General features: G+C 34.8%; 1 protein-coding gene across 2 annotated transcripts in view; it reads right to left on the reverse strand.

Moving 5' to 3' along the window:
* Window positions 1-327: 327 nt before the first annotated feature.
* Bicd1 (BICD cargo adaptor 1) overlaps window positions 328-20,365 on the reverse strand; it is a 173,159-nt gene continuing 153,121 nt past the window's right edge. Inside the window, exons 9-10 of one of the 2 annotated variants that reach the window (XM_038320930.1) lie at window positions 9,408-9,483; window positions 328-3,315 (exon numbers count right to left, since the gene is read on the reverse strand). In XM_038320930.1, the coding sequence (XP_038176858.1) occupies window positions 3,228-3,315; window positions 9,408-9,483 (164 nt within the window). In that variant the 3' untranslated portion in view covers window positions 328-3,227. The remainder of the gene's footprint in view (window positions 3,316-9,407; window positions 9,484-20,365) is intronic. The other variant, XM_038320929.1, reaches the window with a different exon arrangement.

Here is a 20,365-nt window from a genome sequence, read left to right on the forward strand (position 1 = left end):
ATGCATCCAAAGTTTTTTATGCTACTAAGCACTTAGGACAAACACAATTTATTGCTTCTTTATATTTTACTCTTATGCATTAATGAAAAATCCTCAATGGGAAACCACTTCTGCACTAATTCTCCTATTCAGTTTTGTAATTGTGCTTTCATTTAAAAAAATGTGGAGACCAGAAAGATGCTCAGCAGATAAAGATGCTTCCTCTAGGCCTGATAATCTGAGTTCAGTCCTGGGGATCCACGTAAGATGCTCAGCAGATAAAGATGTTTTCCTCTGGGCCTGATAATCTGAGTTCAGTCCTGGGGATCCACGTAAGATGCTCAGCAGATAAAGATGCTTCCTCTGGGCCTGATAATCTGAGTTCAGTCCTGGGGATCCACGTAAGATGCTCAGCAGATAAAGATGCTTCCTCTGGGCCTGATAATCTGAGTCCAGTCCTTGGGATCCACATAGGTGGGAGAGAAGCAACTCCTGCAGGTTTTCCTCCAACTTTCTCACCCATGCTGTAGACATGCATGTGTGTACATGCATGCTTATGCAAACACACACACACACACACAGAGCAAAATGTAATGAAAATTTTTACAGTAGCTGGTTACTTTGCTAACTAATCTTGATTTTGTTTGACATGTTTACAACAATTAGCATTTGTAGTGTTTCTGAAGTTTTATTTTAATATCAAATGAACCTCGGTTATTCTTACTGAGACTCATGGTTTTTGTTTCATCAATTTTTCACTTTCTTTTGACATCCTAATATCTTTACAGCATTTATTTTCATTAGTACTACGCATTTATTCACTGAAAAGGTCTATAAATAAATAAATAAATAAATATAAATATGGCTCAGTTTAAACTATACTAAATGATGTTGTAAAACATAAATAAACGTTACTCTCTTACTGTTTTTAGAGATTACCACATACTTTTGTGCTGAAAATAAAAAATTTGTTTCAAAGTTTCTATATCTTTTTGGCAAAGTTCTGCTAAAATTAATATTTTATAGAATTAATATTTCAAAACAAACATTTCCTACTTTATTAAAATAAACAACTAAAATAAAACTAGTTTATAAAAGACTTATTGATAAATTTCATATTGGAAGAAATCAACTTTGTACACAAATACAGTGCAGCTGAGTCAACAGTGGTTACACAGAGAAGAGATCCATTGTCGGGTTCCCAATTCAAAGACAGGCTTATTCTGGAGTATTTATTTAAAAGGTATGTTATCCCTTAGGTCAAAGTCAACTTAGCAACTATGACACATCTTGGATTACAACTCATGCTTAGAGATGGGTAACAAGAAAAAGAAAAAACAGAGGAAGTTGTCTTTAACTGAACTCTAATGAAAATCCATACTGTCTCACTAATATTGGCACCAGGCAGATTTAACACCAGTAAATGAGGAGAATGTGCTGGAACAACAAAGCAACATAGGCAGGAGCAACTCTGTGGGGATTCTGACTGAGTAGGACTTCCATCAGGATCTTTTCTGTGTGTTGCTGTACTTTAACCTGCATCCTTATTTTTGCAACTTTTTCAACTATTACTCCAAGTTGCATAAGAAATGACATGAAAACATCATTTAGATAAGGAATATACAATTGTTGGGTTGCTTTGGTAACCATGACTGCTACTTAACAGGAATATAAGAAACAAAGTTCCTGCAACATACTTTGTGACTGACTGCTGACCTTTGGAGCCCTTCACAAACGTGCCACCCCTTCAGCTCCACAAGCTGGGAAACTCTGAAATCTCTGTTGTCTTCCTACAGCGCTAGTCATCATTTTGCTAACAGTGAGGATCATTTTTGTTTTGAAGAGAAGTTAAAGATATTGTTACATGTAAAAGTAAAACCTTTATGGTTTTGTGTAAGTTAAGGCTACCTGACAGGACAAGGAGTCAGGGTTAGGCGCAATTATGTGGGCAGCACTTGAAAACTGAGGAATCCAAGTTAGACCTTACAGCTCAATTAGCTGTTGTCCTTGTTTTCTCAATAATGCAAAATTAAATTTTTCTATGAAATTCTATTGCATTAAATAAAGTCATAAAAGTTACTTAGCAGAATCTGTAAATTAAATAGGAACATGTCTTATCTCAATATAATATGACTGTAGGCACCTGAGTGTTTGTCAAAAGTAGACAATAAGCTAAGGTTCATTATCCTTTTTTTTTTTGGCAAGAAAGATTCATTGTGAAAGAAACAACAAAACATATACTTTCTGCATAAATTAACAACCAAAGGCTACCTTACAGCTATTTATGTATATGTTTTTTCATTTATTGTGATCCCTTTTAGTGGGAAACCCATAGTAAGACCCTAAATTTGGAAAAAGTTTAAAAATTTTGTGGTTATTAAATAAACACACCGTTTCTTTCCTCCAAATAATTTGCCATTCTTTAACATGACCACACACACACATACACACAATCACACAGGAGCAGCACCAATATATATACTCAACTGCAGTTTTAAAAAATTATATATACCAACAAAACTTGATTAAGTCAATGAATCATATCTTTGCCTCTTCCTTATATTTTGTTAATAAATGTCCAGTGAAGAACTCTAGTTTAAAAAAAAGCCATTAATGGAGTATGAATTAGAAAATACATGTTATTTTCTAATATTCATGTAGCAGCAAAACAGTTATTGTCAACATTCTAATGCACCTCATTTGTAATTCTCTGCAAGAAAGATCATAATCTTGCCAGTTCCAGATTTTAAAATAAATTAAACCAAGCTAACTATGATTATTTAAAAACAAATGAATTTTGCTTACAAAAATTATCTTTATAAACAAAAACCATATAGCAAATAAAGTATAAAGTATCAATGAAAAATACTGAAATCAACTTCTCTGGCTGACTCTGAAAGACAGGGAAAGATGATTTTTACAATATATTTATTTTACACTGTCTTGGATCTCTTTATGCTATGGAGGTAAAGCCAGCTGTCTGAGATACATGTTTCTTACAAATTTCAAGAGAACTGTTGCCATTTGATTGCAGGTCATCTATGACTCAGAGAAGTCATAAATTGTTTAATCACATGAGGTTCAATGCGTCATTTTATTCTTCTGAGCTCTCTCTCCTCTTCAAAAATGATGGATTGTAATACATATGTACATCTAATCTCCAAGAAGACACCTGCTAGATCGCGGGCAGTGTCCTCAGTGTGGCCAGAAAACCTTCAGCACAGATACTCATCCATGAGAGATGAAGACTAGGGATAAGGGGGCTTGGTGAGATAATGGAGAGGAGCACACTGTGCGCTGGAATGTGGCTGCTCCTCAGGGAGGGCAATGTCCAGACTGAAAATGAGAAAGAAGGCAGTTAGCAAAAACAACCACATATACTATGATGGTCAGACAAATTATTGCACTATATATTTTTAAACATATGAACAGAAATTTTGTGAAGAAAATTGTTTAAATTCAAAGCATGCCAAGAAAAATTCAGGTTTTAAAGCAAAGCATGAAAAGAAAAAGAAAAGAGAGAAAAGTAAAAGTGTAAAGAGAAACTTTAGGAACTGATACATGAACTGTCCCCCAAGTCAAGTATTCAGTTTTTGCACAGTCTCCAACTACAAGATCACTTGGTGGCAGTAAAGTGTCATTAGATGAGTCCCTTTCTAACTTTATTATAGGCACAATGGTAAAGGAGACACTGAGTTAGTAGGGTCAGGGCCAGTAACGGACTCTGGAGTCTGCATTTGCAATGTGCTTTCTGTAGTTCAGATGGTGCTAGCCAATGGACAAAGATACTAACATTTATAAGTATCTAGAGTTAACTATAGAGACTCCAAAAGAGAATCAAATTGATTGTGAAGCTTAAGTTGTTCTTACGGTTCTTCAACTTTGGTTCAGTGGTCTGAAAAAAAAAAAAAACCTGACGACTTTTATGACATTTTACATTTGTTAAGTGAATGATGTGGTCTTCTAACCAAAAGGCCATCTCTGAGAGCCTCCAGCTGTAATGAACCTGATCTCAGACTCCTTAATGTCTTGTTGAATAATCTTGAAGAATAAAGTAGTAAAACCATTAGGTTTCCAAGAGTAAAACTACAAAATATATTTGGGATGATATTTTTTAAAATGTAACTATCAATAGAGAGAGGGCACTGTGGGGATTTTTTTTTTTAAGATTTTATTTATTTATTACGTATACAATATTCTGACTGCATGTGTGCCTGCAGGCCAGAAGAGGGCGCCAGATCTCATTACAGATGGCTGTGAGCCACCATGTGGTTGCTGGGAATTGAACTCAGGTCCTCTGGAAGAACAGTCAGTGCTCTTAACCGCTGAGCCATCTCTCCAGCCCACTGTGGGGATTTTTTAAAATTGGAAAACAAGTTCTACTTCCCCATTTATTATGAATTTTAGTATCATAACTCATTTCTATTGGGAGTGTTGGTCATAACTATTCAAAGTTTATTATTTATTTGATTAAATAATTTTAAAAACAATATTATTGATGGATTAATTAAAAATTGGATTAAACAAATATTTTGAAGCTTTAACACTGAAATTGTCAATCAGATGTATCTGTTGAACATTCATATAAAATCATAATTGGGAAATATTTAGTGAGAAGTTACTTCCTTCCTGAACTCTTTGAACCAATGTAAATTTAGTTTAAAAGGAAACTGATGTCCTATACTGATTATAATGACCAATGGTACAAATTAGTTTTTGTAGCAGAAATAATAAAAATCCAGAGACTGAAATTGGGGTTCAACCCGAAAACCAGAAAAATAAAGCAGCCAACCACTAGAGAAATCTTACCTCTACCAAGGCTGGGTGACCACAGACAAAATAGACAAAGCCTCTCTCTCTCTCTCATTTTATATTCCTTTTAGTGCTGGGATTAAGGGTGTATGACTCCCTAATACTGGAATTAAAGGTGTAGGCCACCACCACCTGGATTTGTTTCTGCTGTGATCTGTGTAGCCCAGGGTGACCTTGAACTCACAGAGATCCATCTGACTGTCTCCCAAATCCTGGGATTAAAGGTGCATGTCATCATTGCCTGACCTCTAGTGGCTTTAGCTTTGCCTCTGGTCTTCAGGCAAGATTTATTTATCAAAAATACAAATAATATATCACTACAATTTTTCCTATTTTTTTCTTTTTGGTGATGCTTGGGAAGGAACACAAGACTTCATACAGTTTAGAAAAGCAGTCTGTAACTAAGCCACAGCTCTAGCACATGTGTATCAAATGCAGCAAATACAAAATGGTGGAACAAGATCCAAGAAGGTAGAGTATGGTTTAATCAGTTAATGATATAAGGAAAAAAAAGTCAGTGCTGAGTAAGGTTATCCCAGTAGTCAATGGTTAAGAAAATAACAGATTAAAAATAAATCAGAGAGACCTTCCTCAGACCTGTGGTCTTTTGTAAGTTAGAAATAATTTATTTCTATGGAATTAAACTTGAAGTACAGCATAAGTTATAGCAAGTAGTATTATGGTAGTTATGTTATGTAGGAAGACCTTGTATGATACAGTACTCTTCTTCCTAGAATGTTTTTTGCATAGCTAGCTAAGGATAACAAAGCCCAAGCAGGGGTTATAGTTCAGTTGGCCCAACATCTTGATGTGTCATTCATGATGCCTTTATTCATATTTCAAATTTGTTATAAAGTGAAAGCTAGTATCCGCATTTTAAGCTTGCATAAAATGTAGTAACATCATGTGTTACTAACATATATATATATATACACTAATCTATAGAAAACATTATTAACTGAAAAGTTAATAAATTATTTTAACATAAACATTTGACATATTATTACTTAGGGAATAACATGAATTCAGTTTCCATTTTTATTGCTAGATATCTTTAGAAGACCACTTGTTATTCAACCTTTACCATAAATAACTTTTCACTGGAAGAACTGGTAACAACTCATTACTAAGATTTTTAAGGTATTAAATTGGACAAATCTTCAGAAAGTTTGGCATATCTTCAAAAAGGTTATTATTATTTTTTTTTGCCTTTTTCCAGGTAAACACAACTTAGTAGATGTGATAAATATTGCACATTTTAATATATTTAAATATTATGTCCAAGGCTATAACATCATTTCCCATTGCATCATTACACATAGCATTTTTTAATAACTAGAATAGAATCAGCCTGCAAATAGTTAAAAAATTGAATTATATTTATTGAAACATGACATACTGTGTTCTTACCTTATATTTAAATATTATTTTGAGGTGCTTTCCATTTTCATGACTTATATAGATTGTGATGAGACTCCAAATAAAAACTTTAATTAATACCAAAAACCAAAGTATATAGATGTTGGGCATGGTGGCATAAACCTGCAATTAAAGCTTTTTGGGAAGCTGGGACAAGAGGATCACTTGAAGCCCAGGAATTCATGGAATTCATGATAAACCTAGACAACATAGCAAGACTATTTCTCAAAACAAAACAAAGAAACTATATATGGAAAAGTTCTATATTTTCAGTGTAAGAACACTTTATTAAGAAATCATAAAAAGAAATCATATACCTTAAAAGTTATGTGAGTAGAACATGTGCCCAGCCCTGAATTTGACCCCAGAACTTAAAAAAAAAGGTTACAATTATATGAGTATATACATATAAACTAGAGAGAAGTAAAATATAAAACTTTGTTTTTCAAATTGAGAAACAAAGAGAATACCTGATTAGAAATCACTCAACATTCCTTAGAAATTTTTCCCATGTTTCACTGAATATCCACTTTTCAATTCAAAGGAATTGAGACAGCATAGGTGACTTAAACAAGCTTTCTTTGTTCTGTCAACTATAGGAATATGACTGATTCCTTATCTGAGGTGCAGCTATGCTCCATGGTGGACAGGGATGGATGTTAAATCACTTGGCTCAGTTGTTCTGTCTGCCTAACCCTGATTTTCCCATTTAGAAGAGTATAATAACTGCTTAGCCTGTAGGGAATCAAATTAACTAACAAACATGAAGAACCCAGTATGAGTTCTAATGTTGGTTGTGTGTTGCCTTTTCTGCCCAGGAGTAAGATGGCAGTGCAGGACTGACTCATATCCTCCTGGAGCAGAAGCTGCTCTGAAGCGGGGAGGGGTCCTTCCAAATCTCTATATAGTAATCATTTCTCTGTGTGTACTATAGTGACGAAGAGAAGTCTGTTCTAGACATGCTACTTCTATTTGAATAAAAACTAGGAACATCTGCAATTCACTACATTGCTTTTCTTTCAGTAAATCACCCCCACAGACAAGAAGCACCAACATTCAGTTACCTCAGAAGAGAAGGAATACATTTGCATTCCTGTCTCATGGAAATTCTTAAAGCGGTAGTATTTTAACTCTTCTCAAGCTAACTGAATTGGTCACTAAACAAATAAGATTTTGGTCAGGGATGGTAGTGTACAGAAGTGTGAATTCTAACAGCAGACTGGACAGACATGCCAGGCCCTTTATCACTGAATTTTCCCAATGTCTGTTTTCATCCTTACCTCATAAGTAAAGAAAATATATAGCAGCAGAAAGTTTTTCAAAATTACACATGCAGGCGTGTAAGAGATAGGATTACAAGCCAAAAGTTTGATTCCAAAGCTCATCCACTCACTCATGTAGTCAACATTTATGGAGCATCTGTACTGTGTTGACAATACCCCGGAGCCCCAAATAAAGGAGGTTGCTTTGAAGAGTGTACACTATAATAGGTTCAGACCCCATGTTCCCAATCACTATACTATAGAATCCCTCTCAGAACAACTTGAACATTTATACTAATATTTATACTAATATTCAGTTACTTACATAATTGAAATTATCCACAATTGGCTATTGTTATAAATACCATCAATACATTAGTAAACTGTTATTTATTATGAAGAGCTGGAGAGATGGTTCAATAATTAAGAGCATGTTATTCTTGCAGAGGGCCTGGGCTCAATACCAAGCACCCACATAGTGAGTCACAACAATCTGTAACTATACTTCCAGGAGACCCAATGCCATCTTCTAAGCTCTCCAAACACCAAACATGTATGTGGTGCACATACATACATGCAAGGAAAACATTCACACATAAAATAAACTAAATCTAAAAAATACAGAACATTTCTGAAATAAATGTATGATCAGTCTTCTTTAAGAGAGATCAATCAGAAGACACTGTCTAGTTACTACTTAACAATGTACTTTGGGGGCTGGCAATGCAGCTCAGTAGTAGAGCCCTTAGCACAGCACATGTGAGACCCTAGGTTCAATCCACAATACTGGGGGCAATGTTACACTTACCTAGGCAATAAACCACATCATATACTAGCTTTAGATGTATGGATTCTGTATTGGTCATTACCCATTTACCCTAAGATATGACCATGCATGTCTGCTACTGACAGCTACTTATCACACACAGACACACATGGACCTATGTTTGGGCTGGTCCTTGCTTGATACAAGCCTTCTTCTGGTAGGAGAACAAGAGATACATTATGTCTATTAATAAGCAGGCTCTAAAATAAATAAATAGACTTCAGATTCAAAAGTTTAGTCCAACAAAAGTGAGGATGAAGGACACTATGGAGATATGGAGATGAGGAGGTTCTGAGGAGATGCTGTGGGGAGTCACTCAGGATGGAGGTAACTAGTAACTGTCTTGGAGTACTTTAAACTGGAATATGAATTGTCAGTAAACTCTCCAGTTCGGTGTCTAAGGAGTCCACAAACATGACTTTAAAACACTTCATTTCAGATAAAGGAAAAATAATCACCGCATTTTTTAAATTCAGATTTGAATTTTTCTCTCCTCTTTCCCTTCCTTTTTTCCCTTCCTTTCTTTTATAGATTTTGGAGACAGTGTTATTCTGTATCACAAGCTGGCACTGAACTCAATATATAACTTATGCTGATCTCAAACTCAGCCTTTAATACAGCCTACAAAGTCTTTGGGTTACAGGTATTTACTATCACAAATAGCATTCTTTATCTTTTCAGTTCAGTTTTAACAATGGGACTAAGTAGACAGAAAATGGAAATCCTAGAATGGACATTAGGTATTTTTCATATATAATTGCATACATTTTCACTGTTTGTTTGCCTAAAATGTATATTTGAAGGACAAAAAGATAAAAGCTTAACAATTAGAGGTTTGGGATTGGAGGCAATGAAGTACTGGAATAACCCACATATTTGCTCACAAGGAGGAAGTGACACAGCCTTTATTCTACCAGCTAGTGGTTGATGACATAGCACTAACTCCTGTGCATGCTCATAGGTAATATGGACTTCAAGTAACAAGGGTATAGTCATGTAGTCAATTCATGAAAAAACATGCAAACATATAAAGATGCATAGGTAGTTATGGCCTTGGGAAGGGGAGCTGACATGCAGCTGGTGGGAAAAGGAAGGACCTGAGAATTTACCTGACAGTTGGGTAGTCTTGCCTCCCAGCTAGTTGTGAGCACTGTGGCGATACGGAGGCAGCAGGCTGCTGACAATCTACAAGAAACTAATAAATTAGACATGTATACAAAGAGATGACATACAGGTGTTAGCAACAGTAACTAAAATAGCTGCCTGAGATTTAGTGAGGAATGTGCACTTAGAAACATCTAAATTAGTATGTTTTCTTTGGGTGTGGGTTTTCCTTGACTAATGTCAATAGAAAAGACAGATTTTCCTTAAAAAAAGAGCTAATGACATAAAATTAGTAGTACGATTTTAAAAGTACATTATTCTCTGTGTTCACTCATACTTGATGATTTGATGCCTCTAAAGTCAGAGTCGATCGATATAAAAAATCTTCAGCTTGTGAACTCGAACATGATGCTGATTACTTGATCAGCACATAGATCTGCTGTTCAAATATGGAATATATTCAGATAACAGAGTTTACTGTCAGGGCATATAGAAATATTGTTAAACTCACAGATATTTTGAGAAAGTCAAACAATACTTTATCAACAGGATATTGAACAAGAAAATTATCTTTACGGTTTTATGAAACTTGATTGTATTGAAAATAATTGTTAGCAGAACTCTTAGGTGGTTCACTATATAAGAAAATTTTAGTAACATGGACTGATGAAGTAAAACAACCTTATTAATGGTACTCACTTTGTTTTGTTTTTGTTATTTTAAAACCACATACTATAATTCATACTAGATTAACTACATGTTATAAGTTGTTAATGTATTAATCGTAAACTCCAAGAAAATAGGTATCTAAACCATCAAAAATCAGTCTGCTTTCTGGCACTAGGTTCACAATATTAGAAATAATGCAAAAGGCTAGTTGAAAATGCATTCATAATATTTTTGTAAAAAAATCTGAAAAGAGCAAAAATGAGAGTTGGACTTCAAAATTATTCTTGAAACATTTTCTTTGGTGAACAGTTTAGACACATGGAAAAAATTAAAGCTAAGTCACCTCAAATTCTGGATTTACAGGGATTAGTTAAAACTCTACTGAGACTTACGTTTAAAAGCTCATATCTAAGTAGGGTGTGGTGGTGCATGTTTTTAATCCGAGCACTAAGGAGGCAGAGACAGGTGGATCTTTGTGAGTTCGAGGCCAGCCTGATATACAAGAGCTAGCTCAAGGACAGCCAGAGCTGTTACACAGAGAAACCCTGTCTGGAAAAAAATTCTCATATCTAAGTTATTGCTATTCTAAAACCACTATATTCTATGTTATAACAAAACATATCAGAATTTGGTAATTTAGAATATCAAAATTCATAAAAATGTTCTTATGTAAGACATTAGAAACACAAACTTTCTAATGCAGTGTAGAAAGCAACACAAAGTAAGCTTGATTTGAGTTCTCTCATTATTGAAGTGTCTCATTTACACAATGATCTTTGTTACAGCTTAACTATTATTAATAGGGATGAGGAAATCTGAATCTGTATTGACTGATATTTAGACTATCATACTTGGACTTTTCCCCGTTTTCTTAGAACCAGAGGGGTCCCCTTTTTGTTGTTTTAGCCCTTTTCAGTTTGACCAGCTCCAATGGTTCTCTTTTATAAAAACTCAAGTCTTTAGAAATTAATTCCTTTTATATTTAAAATCTCTGTTTGCTCCTTTTATCTCTTCCAAAAACTTTTTTATCTGTATTATAATTTGGACAAATTTAGATAGCTAACTGAATTTTAATTGAGCCATAAAATATTCAATTTTTAAGTTAACTAGGTGCATGCTGCTCTCCATTAAGTAAGTATGATGGATGGAAAAATGACCTGGACATATATTCTGTAATCTTTACACTTTATATTGTCAGCAAGGGATAACTAAAACACCTCTAAAACCCAGCCTTAGCCTTTGTTGAATGGCAATCCATAGAATCAACTGAAGTATCAACATTCTTACTTTTTCAAATCTTCTGTATACCAGAAATAATTTTTTTTGCAATGCAGTTATGACTTAACATGCACCGAAAATACCCTTTTTGGGAATATTTAGAAATAGAGGATCAAGACCACAGTGCACTCCCCTACTAAGCTGCCTGATTTGGTAACTCTTTACATTTATAATAAACATCATGTTCTCTTTCCTTTTAAAAGATTTTTATTTTATGTGCATGAGTGTTTGCCTACATGTATGTATATGTATCATATTAGTGCTGGTAGCAACAGAAGGTCAGAAGAGGGTGCCAGATACCCTGGAACTGTAGTTACAGGTAATTGTAAACCATGTGGTACAACTGAATTTAGGTCCTCTCCAAGAGCAATAGATTAAGAAACAACTGAGCCATCTCTCCAGTTCTATATTCTCTTTTAAAAATAAATCACTTTGCTGGGCATGGTGGTATATGTCTTTAATCCTAGCACTTGGGGGCCAGAGGAAAGTAGATCTCAGTGTTCAAGGTCAGCCTGTTCTACACCGTGAGTTCCAGGCCAGCCAATTGTTATATAATGAAATTCTGTCTAAAACATAATAGTAAGTAAATAAAAATAAGTATAGGCATCACCTTTGGTTATTATTAATATTCCATGTTTTAAGAGCAAAAACAACAAATTCCAAATGTACAAACATAATTTAATGATGTGAATAAAACTTTAAAAGCTACATTTCTCTGACTCAACTGTCTCTAAAATCTCCCCTCTGAGTCCCCTGGGTCCACACCACTCTAATTATGCCCACTTCAAGCCAAACTGAACCACAGTATTTTAGCATACACTTTGCAAAGCAAAGCATGTATGCTGGGAGATAGAAAAAAAATCCTTCTGAGGCTCCAGTTCCTGATCTCCCAGCTCTGACTATGATCTAGCCCAGACAGACTCTTGAGGGAACTGTAGCTGAATTTCATTATTTTTAAAGCATGAAAGATGACAATTATGTGGCTTGTAGAGCACCCACAGCAGATATTGTCATTTATTAATCAAGATAGTCTCAATTATTCAATAATCAAATGACTAACTTTATGATGGAGACTGTTGGACAATGGGGACAAAAGCACAAAGAAGATAAAATCTCTGCTTGATTGAGAAAAACAAACACATTCAGTGAGCACTTACAATGAAGTGGTATGGAGATGGTGAGGAGGAGGAAGATGCTAGCTACAGCATCTGGAACTCACTCATTGCTTACAATGTGTCAGACACTGTGTTCTTGGCTACTCTTAAATTTCTATCAGCTACCTCAAGAAATTATTACCATTATATAGTGAAAGAATACCATCATACAGTTGAGATACTGATTTGAAGAGAATCAAATACATCGAAAACACAAGGAAAATGAAGCATCCAAGAACAGGGATAATATTTTGTGTTCTTATTTTTTGTTAGATTTGGTTTGCTTGTTTGTTTGTTTATTTTTATTTTGATGGCTGAAAACAGATTTCCCTGGTAAAGAGGAAGAAGTTTTGCTTTACAGCTTTCTCTCAAGGTTCTACTAGTTTTAACATTTTAAAATGCAATTTAGAAAATTCATCAATATACTAAAAACCAGTGCCTTATGGAATCCCAAAACCCAATGATGGCTGTATGGAATAGGTGAGGGCGCCCTGAGTGGAACTCATCCCTCCGCCCACATGACAGCAGTAGGTGTGATATGAGATAATAGAAGTAAAATCTGAGCTATGAGTACACTGTCTGCCAGAACGAGGCTCTAGGAGAAGTTTCCTTGGTTATCACATACTCTGTGAAAAGTACAGAGCAGTTCTCAATGACACACAGTCTTCTATAGCATGTCATGTTTTCACAGTAGAACATCTAATGCACCCCTGGCTTCTAGTGAAAATATATCTTCAATATATCTCTTGCACCATGAAACAAATACAGTGATACTCAAGTTTCTGTGAAAACTATGTTCTCAATACCAAATATTTCAAGCTCTTCCTATGAGACATGGTGCCAACTTCTCTCACTCTCCTCTCATGTAACTCCCTCACTCTACTCTAGAGGACATGGTCTAGTATGGACACATCTTTCTAACCCTGAGGTATATGAAAATTAAATCATATAGTTAAGTATAGTAAGAGAAAAATAGCACAGCATACCTGTCTCATCTTAATTATCAAAATTCTATGAAAATAACAAAATCTGTATGACATTTAAAGCAACCATATCCACTGCTATTTCTTGCCAATCTTTTTTTTACAGATGGTGCTAACAAGTCATGCCTATGAATATGTTTAGAATGCCAATGAAATATGGATGAATATATATTATTAATAAAATTAAGGATACATATGTTCATAATTCCAGTGAAATAGTTTAAATAATTTATCTATCATTTTGGACTTGAACACAGGGCCTTGTGCATGCTAGGCATGCATTCTACCACTGAATTACAATTCTACCTACTTTTTAATGTTTTACGTTTATCCCTAATGCATTTCACCTTTTCCTATTCAAAGCATCTTTTTGTGTTCTACTCTGTCACTTAATATACTAATCTCTCTCCTATTTTTATGTATCAAGTAAAAAAAAGTGGTAATCTGACTTTGATATCTTTATTTCATATTGACAGCAACAGAGCTAGGTAGAGACAGATTTCATAAATTTTGATGGGTGATTTTGATTCTTTTCAACCAATTATGAATACAAACGATTGTATGGCTAATTCTCTATCTGCCTTAATATTTTAAACAGCTGGTTGTGTTTGTCAAGATTCAGATATACCACTTACCCTAGTTTTATGCATGAGAATGAAGTTTAGTCAAGCAGAAGTCATTCTGAATGAACTAGGCTTTAGCAGTCACCACTGTATACTAAGCAGATGAACCCGCCCATTTCCTGAAATTTGCCAAAGATCAGGCTCAAGTTTGTGGACTGAAATTAGAAGAGCTGATTTTTTCTGTATAAAATCTGTATTTCCACATTCTCTCTGGCACATTTAGGAGTTTATCTTAATGCTTTCACATTCTCTTTTTCTTTGGGCACTTATTTACTTATGCTGTATATGCACATGACTTTTTAGTGTCTTTCCTTCAGCAATAAAATTTAAGCAGAACGAAGATGGGTACCCTTCTTTTTACTACTCTTCTCACTCCTTTCAAGACAGTAGCTTGCTCTATGGCCCAATAGGCCTCAACTCATGATCCATCTGTCTCAGTCTCCTAAATGCTGGGATTATAGATACTGTCTCTACCTCTGTCTTCTCTTTTCATGTTTTAAAAATAGCAATTCATATTATCAAAAAATAGTCATGCTAGAAAAATAGGCAAGAGAAATAGGAGTTCATGGTTCAAAGAGCATGCATGCCTTTTGGTAAGACATTTGGCTATTGCCTTTCTTAAAATGGTATAATATTTTTAAGACCATTGTAATAATAACTTAAATAAATACATCTGAACAATTTCTAGCATAGAATGACACTGTTGCAATTTTCAAATAGATATCACTCTACCAAAATAATATGAATATTTCAGCAGATAGTCAATATTCAGTAACAGAGGATTAAATAGTAGTATAAAATAAGAACATATATGAGATATAGATATATGAGAGCTACTTGATAAAAGTCAATAGAGTTATTAATTATTTTTGATACTCCACAGTCAATGATCAAAGCATAGAGACAAGCTCTTTTTGTTTTCTTTTTTTCTGCAAACCTGGACCTGATTTTGTTGACAGAAAAGAAACAAGCACAAAAAATGAAAGTAAAAAACCAAGAAAGATGAGACATATGGTGATTTGAAATGTTTAGAACATGCTCTATATACATAAACATGACTGAATATCTTGCACACAAGGATCTCTGATCCTTATAAAAAAAAGTTAAATAGATTTTAACACTTGAAACAGGGTCCCATGATGGTCTTAAGCTGGCATTTTCCTGTATCAGCCTCCCAAATAATGTGAATACATCCAGATAGATTTAATTTTACACAGAATGAGGAAATAAGCGTGGAAAGGTAGAGAGATTATGCCTGGTCACTTTCTGTGTGACTTTTATAAAAAACTAAAGTTTTTTTTGTTTGTTTTTGCTTAAGAGACTGAATATGAAAAAGACAAGTGGTTTTCTTAGGTCCTGTCTCAGTATTTTTATTGCTGTAATAAAAGACCATGACCAAATGAAAACTTGGGGAGGAAAGGGTTTATTTCATTTTACAGCATTGATTCATCTTCCAAGGCAGTTGGGGCAGGAACCTGGACACAGGAGCCAATGCAGAAGCCATGAAATAGTGACTAACTGGCTTGCCCTCCATAACTTCCTTATTAACTCTACTTTTTAATACATCCCAGCACCACCTTCCCAGGAGTGGGATAACACAGCATGAGATGAGCCTTCCCATCACTAATTAAGACAATGTCACAAAGGCTTGACCATAGGCCAATCAATCAGGAGCATTTTCTCAATGAAGTTTCCATCTTCCCAAATGACTCTAGCCCATCTCAAGTTGACATAAAGCTAGTCAGCACAGGGCCCAAGAAAATGGTAGAGTTAGAAGTTACGCCCAAAATTCTGAATGTCTAAACATGTCCTTTCAATGGTTCCACATTTGTGGTGCTCTTGGGGAATTATGAGAGTTTTTGGAAGTACATTGCTGTGGGCAGGCTTTGAAACTTTATAATTTAACTCTACTTCCTGTTGGTTCTCTCTGCTTCCTGGGTTCTATTGAAAAATAATCAGCAGACTTCCTGATCCACACACCTCCTGCCATGCCTTCCTTATTATTATAGATTCTCCCTAGAAATTGTAAACCAAAATAAACTCTTTTGTATGTTGTTTATGGTCATGGAATTGTATCACAGCAACATAAAAGCAACTAATATAGTATACGTTTATCTGTGGTGGGCCAAAGGTTAAGCCTAGTTCTCAAACATATTAAGCCTGGACTCCACCACAGAGCCACACATTTAAAGAGACACTGTGTTTGGCTTCATGCTCTGTGGACCAGTAGCTAAGAGGCAAAAGAAGTAATTTGACTATTCTGAGCATCAAATTTTAAGCCTTATTTACTCACTAAGTGGAGACATTAAACAATAGTCTTGCAGGATTCCTATAAAAATCAAGTGAAAAAAATGTTTGTGAAAACATGCAACCCAGATGAAGCTTCTATGGTGATAAGCAAGATATTCATCAGTATTGCTATAGGAAAGGGCCATTTCAGGCTCCCTCTCCTCAGCTGCCCAAGGAACTAGCTGGGGACATCTCCATGGATACCTGGGACCCCCTCTAGAGTGAAGTCTCTTGCTAACCCTAAAATGGCTTCCTTAATTAAGATATCTTCTTCCCTGCACCCCTATCCACCCTTCCTCCATCCCAACCGTCCCATTCCCCCAGGGTCTCCCCATCCTCCCCTTCTCACTTTTCGATCCACATCTCCCCATCACCCCTTACCACCACCCCACTCCCACCCCCAAGCTTCATCTGGCGATGGATGGAGATAGAGACAGAGACCCACACTGGTGCGCAGAACTGAGCTCCCAAGGCCCAAATGAGGAGCTGAAGGAGGGAGAACTTGAGCAAGGAAGTCAGGACTGCGAGGAGTGCGCCCACCCACTGAAACTGCGGGGCTGATCCAATGGGAGCTCACCAAGGCCAGTGCGACCTGGACTGAAAAACATGGGATCAAACCGGATTCTCTGAAGGTGTCGGACAATGAAGGCTGACTGAGAAGCCAAGAACAATGGTACTAGGATTTGATCCCACCGCATGTACTGACTTTTGGGGAGCCTAGTCTGTTTAGATGCTCACCTTCCTGGACCCAGATAGAGTGGGTTGGACCTTGGACTTCCCGCAGGGCAGAGAACCCTGACTGCTCCTTGGACTGGCAAGAGGGGGGGGGGAGTTAAAGGAGGGGGAGAAAATGGGAGGTGGGGAGGAGGTGGAAATTTTAAATAATAAAAAAAATTAAAAAAAAAACACGCAACCCAGAACCCATTGATTAGACAACATGACAAAGGAAAGAAAGGTCTGGCCATGACTGAGGTTTTCCACTTCAAGAAATAAGTAAAGGGACTAACTATGGTGAAACAAGAAAGGTAAAAAAAAAATAATATAAAGAAGCTGTTTCCAAAAGCCTTTGCTCCTATATATGTTCACCTGAAATGTTTCTTCTTCCTCAGATTGTTCAGAGTCATCCAGTTTGTAACAGCATTCTTAGCATCCTAGAAGGAAATACCTGACTTCTTTAAGCTCCATCAATATTCACCCCAATCAGCCTTTGTTGGTAACTTTCCTTGCAGAATGTCTAATCCCCTTCTAGTCAAAGGACACTGCCACAAGTTACTTATTTTTCCACAACAGTTTACAGAGGGAATTTTCAATATGATGTAAAATATTTACTAATGTACTGATTTCATTTCCCTTAAAGGATCTGAGAAAATTTTTCTTGTGTGTACTTTGTAAATATTTGACAGATTCATTTGAGAAAGAATTTATAAATCACACATTCCTGCCATCAAACTGTTTCTAACAAAAGGAATAAGAAAGAGGGAATACTAGCTAATAAAGATTTTAAAGTAATGTAGTAATATTAATTTTTCTTTTGTTAATTACCAAAGAGACTTTAAATCAGGAAAATAATTTTTAAATTATAATTTAAGATTTATCAATAACAGCAATTCTAAATTATTCCTCACTAAATCTACAAAGTTATTAATAGTATATTTGTGCACTAACAGAAAGAAACATCAATTACACTACTTAAGTAGTCTTAAGGACTCCCAAGTACATCAACTGAAATAATAGGCAAACATGAAAACACTTGAGACAGAAATATTACGAAGGAAAAATAATAGGACTTGATAGAAACACATAAGCATTAATTGTAGTCAGTAAAATATTTTTATAAGTACAGTAATGAGTTAATGTTACATCAATATTAATAAAAAGAGGTAACTGTGACCCACATTTGATGTTATTAAAAAATCAAACACAGAGCTGGCTATCTCACCCCTTTTTGCTAATTATATAACATGTCCTAGAAACACTTTAGTTTCCCTGAAAGTGGTAACTTATAAAATGATAGTATAATTTCCAATTTCTCTGGTGTATAATCTGCTAATTTATAGCACTGGATATTCAGTGTTCAACAGAGTAAACTCCATTATATCTTAATATCCTTGATAGTCTAAAAGTTATTAGGCATTAAAACTCTTCAAAGGACAAAACTACACAACTGTTGAAATATTCAAAAATTCTGATAAATTTCAGGCAAAAATAACAAACTTTTAAAAAGCATCTGGGTTTGCCTTCCCAATGACAGTGGCTTACAAGCTTATCACAGTCTGATAAGTATCGAAACTGTTTGCTAAGTATAGAAGAATTGTTGTTTATGGATTAGACAACAACTTTCATGAGACTTGTCACATATGATGTCATATGGTGAGTCAATAAAACAAACAATGTTTATTAAAATTAATTTTATACAAATCTTACAAAAGAGAAATAAATTGTCTGCACCTTTTTGCTCCTGAACAATTTAGGAATAAATCATGAGCATGACAGAGATGGATGATAAAGAGAAAGAGTAATTATCTACAGTGGCACCAAGAGGTAAAAGTACACTGTGTTGCCAGATTTTCATACCAATTAAGCACATCACCCTTTGTTTAGAAATAACTTTCTCAAAAGCAAGGAAAGCTAGCGGAGTTAATTCAAGATAATAAGGCAGTTAATCATTAGCAAAGCAAAGTTAATTAACATGTATCAAATCTAGACCATCATTTTATGTCCTAATTCATCATTAATGACAAAGAGAGAAATAGTTAAATAAATTATACCCAGGAATTCACTAAAAAGTTCAGTTATAAAAATAGATCTCAGATGAGAAAAATTCATGAGATAACACTCAATGAAATGTGTTTGATTTTCTTATTTAATAATTTTCTTCATTTTTTAATCATTGCAGAAAAATAACACTGGAGAACATTCTGAGAAGTTTGGATTTCCTCTTCTGCAATTCAATGTATCTCAAAATTAAAGACATTCCCAATATCAGCTCTTTCTTGGTTTGGTTTGTTATGTGGTTTTTTAGTTCTGTTTTTTCTTATATTAAGAAAGGAGTTCTTATAATGTGTAATACATATTATCAGGCAAACAAGAATCCAAATTAGATGAAGTGTTTCCAAATATCCTAAGACTCAAACTAAATCAAAATTTACAGAAACAGCAATATGCTTAAATAGTATATTTAAAAATCCAATTTAAATATTTCTAAAAAGGATTTACAATGATAAGCTTCTTGATGTAAAAGCATTGCTTTGTGGAAATTTAAGACAGGCAAGGATAGACAGGAATAAATTTATCAAGGGAAATATAGTTAGCCTACATGTTTATAACCAACTTACCTCTTTTTGCTTTTGATGTCAAGTAGTGCATTAAAAGAGAAAAAATTATGTTTAACTTATTCTAATATCATTGTGCATGGCTTAGTTTATAAATAACTACCCAGAGTAAAGGACTATACTGTTTTTCAAAGTATCCTATGAATAGAGATAAAGAACAGGCTGCTCAAACAGTCAAAAACAGGTGTATAAGATGAACTAAACAGTGTACTCACTGTTTATACCAAGGACCTGGGTAACACAGGACCAGAAGGAAATGGCACCTGTTTCTATCCTATACCATATATAATTTCAATTATTATGACCAAACTGGTCAGAGACTGAGTGTATTAATAGTAAGGTATAATCTTAAATGAGATTAAAAACTGGGGGTCAATTTAGAATTTAAAAATTGGAAAACCGTGAGCAGCAAACAAGTCTTTAGAGTGAGACAAGCCCCTTTTAACTAAAAAAACTAACAAAATCCCTTTAATTTTTACATTCTCTAAAAATGAATTCAGTTAAAATGGCAGTCCTTTTCTCTCTATCCTACAAAATATATTTTGTACATATTTTACATAAATATTTAGATGAAAATTTTTGATTGCTGTTTAAGAGAAACAGAGAATCTATTCCATTTTAAAAGATTTGCTAAG

The sequence above is a fragment of the Arvicola amphibius genome, chromosome 2, assembly GCF_903992535.2.
Source record: "Arvicola amphibius chromosome 2, mArvAmp1.2, whole genome shotgun sequence".
NCBI lineage: Eukaryota > Metazoa > Chordata > Mammalia > Rodentia > Cricetidae > Arvicola > Arvicola amphibius.